The following is a 2,040-nucleotide window of genomic DNA, read 5'->3' as shown; positions in this document are numbered from 1 at the left end:
TCAGGGATTGAATCCCAACCTCATGGTTCCTAGTTGGATTCGTTACACTGAGCCACGACGGGAAATCCAAAAGTTCCATGGTTTTTATTTCTGATTAGAAGATTGAAGCTGCTCAGTGTTGATGCAAAGGGATTAAGCTACGTGATAAAGCAGTTACAAAGAGGGTAGGTGAAACTCACCAGATATGGCAACATGGGAGAAACGCTCATATGTCTGGCATATAAGCAAACCAGTGTCATCTAAGAGGATCTTTGAGGATGAATGTGGCAACCTGGAGTAAACAAAAGTAAGAAGCTAAAAATTGCTCAGATTTGTCCTTCCGACCATCTACGCACTTCCCAGAAATAACCATGAAGCAGAAATTAGCAAAGGCCTTACATTCTATATAACTTACTTGATAAGAATGTGTAATACGGAGTTCCTGTCGTGGCAAGAGGAAATGAATCTGACTAGGAACATGAGCTGCAGGTTCTGACCCTGGCTCGCTCAGCGGGTTAAGGATTGGCATTGCTGTGAGCTGTGGTGTAGGTCGCAGACATGCTCGGATCTGGTGTGGTGGGGCCATGACTGGCAGCTATAGCTCGATTGGACCCTAGCCTGGGAACTCATATGCGCAGGGCGGCCTAAAAAAAAAACAGAAAAAGAACAAAAGGGAACAGCAGAAAAGAATCAGACTAGTAACCATGAGGTTGCGGGTTTAATCCCTAGCCTCACTCAGTGGGTTAAGGATCCAGCGTTGCCATGAGCTATGGTACAGGTTGCAGACACGGCTCATATCCTGCGTTGCTGTGGCTCTGGCGTAGGCTGGCAGCTGTAGCAGAGTTCCCCTAGCCTGGGAACCTCCATAGACCATGGGTGTGGCCCTAAAAAGCAAATAAATAAATAAATATTACCATATTGAATGCTTATTACATAGCCAGAATTTTTCCTAAAGCTATAACCTGCGTTATTGTATTTTCACAACAAACCCATGAGATACTCTCATTTTACATAAAAGGGTAGGTAATTATCAAATTCTTAAAAACAAAGAGACTTTCTCAGTTTCTGAACACCAACTATGTGTCAAGTATAAATGTTAATCAATAACAGGTTATTATTAAGGTTAAGGTTCCAAGTGACAAAGCTACTGAGTTGCATGGTGAGATCTAAAACTAGTTTGAATACAGTTTCTTCTCTTTTTCATGGGCCAAGATAATTTTAGAGATTTAGCTATGCCTCATCTTATGAGCTGAGTAAGGCTTTTCCTAATTTTTTTTTTTTTTTGCCTTTTTGCTTTTTTTTAGAGATTTAGCTATGCCTCACCAAATGAGTTAAGTAAGGCTTTTCCTATTTTTTTTGTGTGTGTGTGTCTTTTTGCTTTTTCTAGGGCTGTTCCCGTGGCACATGGAGGTTCCCAGGCTACCATTCTGGAGTTGCCACTGTGGCACAGCACGGCTAATTGGAGCTGTAGCTGCAAGCCTACGCCAGAGCCACAGCAATGTGGGATCCTTAACCCACTGAGCAAGGCCAGGGATTGAACTCGCAACCTCATGGTTCCTAGTCGGATTCGTTAACCACTGAGCCACGACAGGAACTCCGTCTTTTCCTATTCTTAAGAAATAAAAAAAAAATTTTTTTTTGGCTACACCTGCCAGATCCTTCACTTACTGTGCCTGGCTGGGCATCAAATCCATGCCTCAGCAGGGACCTGAGCCACTGCAGAGATAACGTCAGATCCTTAGCCTGCTATGCCACAGAGAGGGAATTCCAAGAAAATAAGATTTTCCCTTTGAAAATGGTTCCAACAGTCATAAAGAATATCCTTAATTTAAGCTAACTCTTACACAGAAGGGATTTAAAAACAATACTAAGTTAATTCAAGTCAAATAATTATTATAATAATTCTCATCAAAGCCAAATGTGGGAATTATTTGTTTTATTCTATTTTACTGGACTGTAACACTGTGGTTGGCTAAATAATGGCCCCCAAAGATATCCAGGTCTTAATCACCAGACCCTGGGGTTGCTACCTTACATGGCAAAAGGGACTGTGCAGATGTG

At 41.9% G+C, this 2,040-nt stretch overlaps 1 protein-coding gene across 1 annotated transcript in view; it reads right to left on the bottom strand.

Annotated features, from left to right (window-relative positions):
- Positions 606–2,040, bottom strand: part of PLCD4 (phospholipase C delta 4) — a 24,289-nt gene continuing 22,854 nt past the window's right edge. The window contains 1 exon segment of the mRNA XM_021074738.1: positions 606–623. Within this exon segment, the coding sequence (XP_020930397.1) occupies positions 606–623 (18 nt within the window).

Source organism: Sus scrofa, chromosome 15 (genome assembly GCF_000003025.6).
Source record: "Sus scrofa isolate TJ Tabasco breed Duroc chromosome 15, Sscrofa11.1, whole genome shotgun sequence".
In the NCBI taxonomy this organism is placed as follows: domain Eukaryota; kingdom Metazoa; phylum Chordata; class Mammalia; order Artiodactyla; family Suidae; genus Sus; species Sus scrofa.
This window is presented reverse-complemented; position numbering and strand designations above follow the sequence as displayed.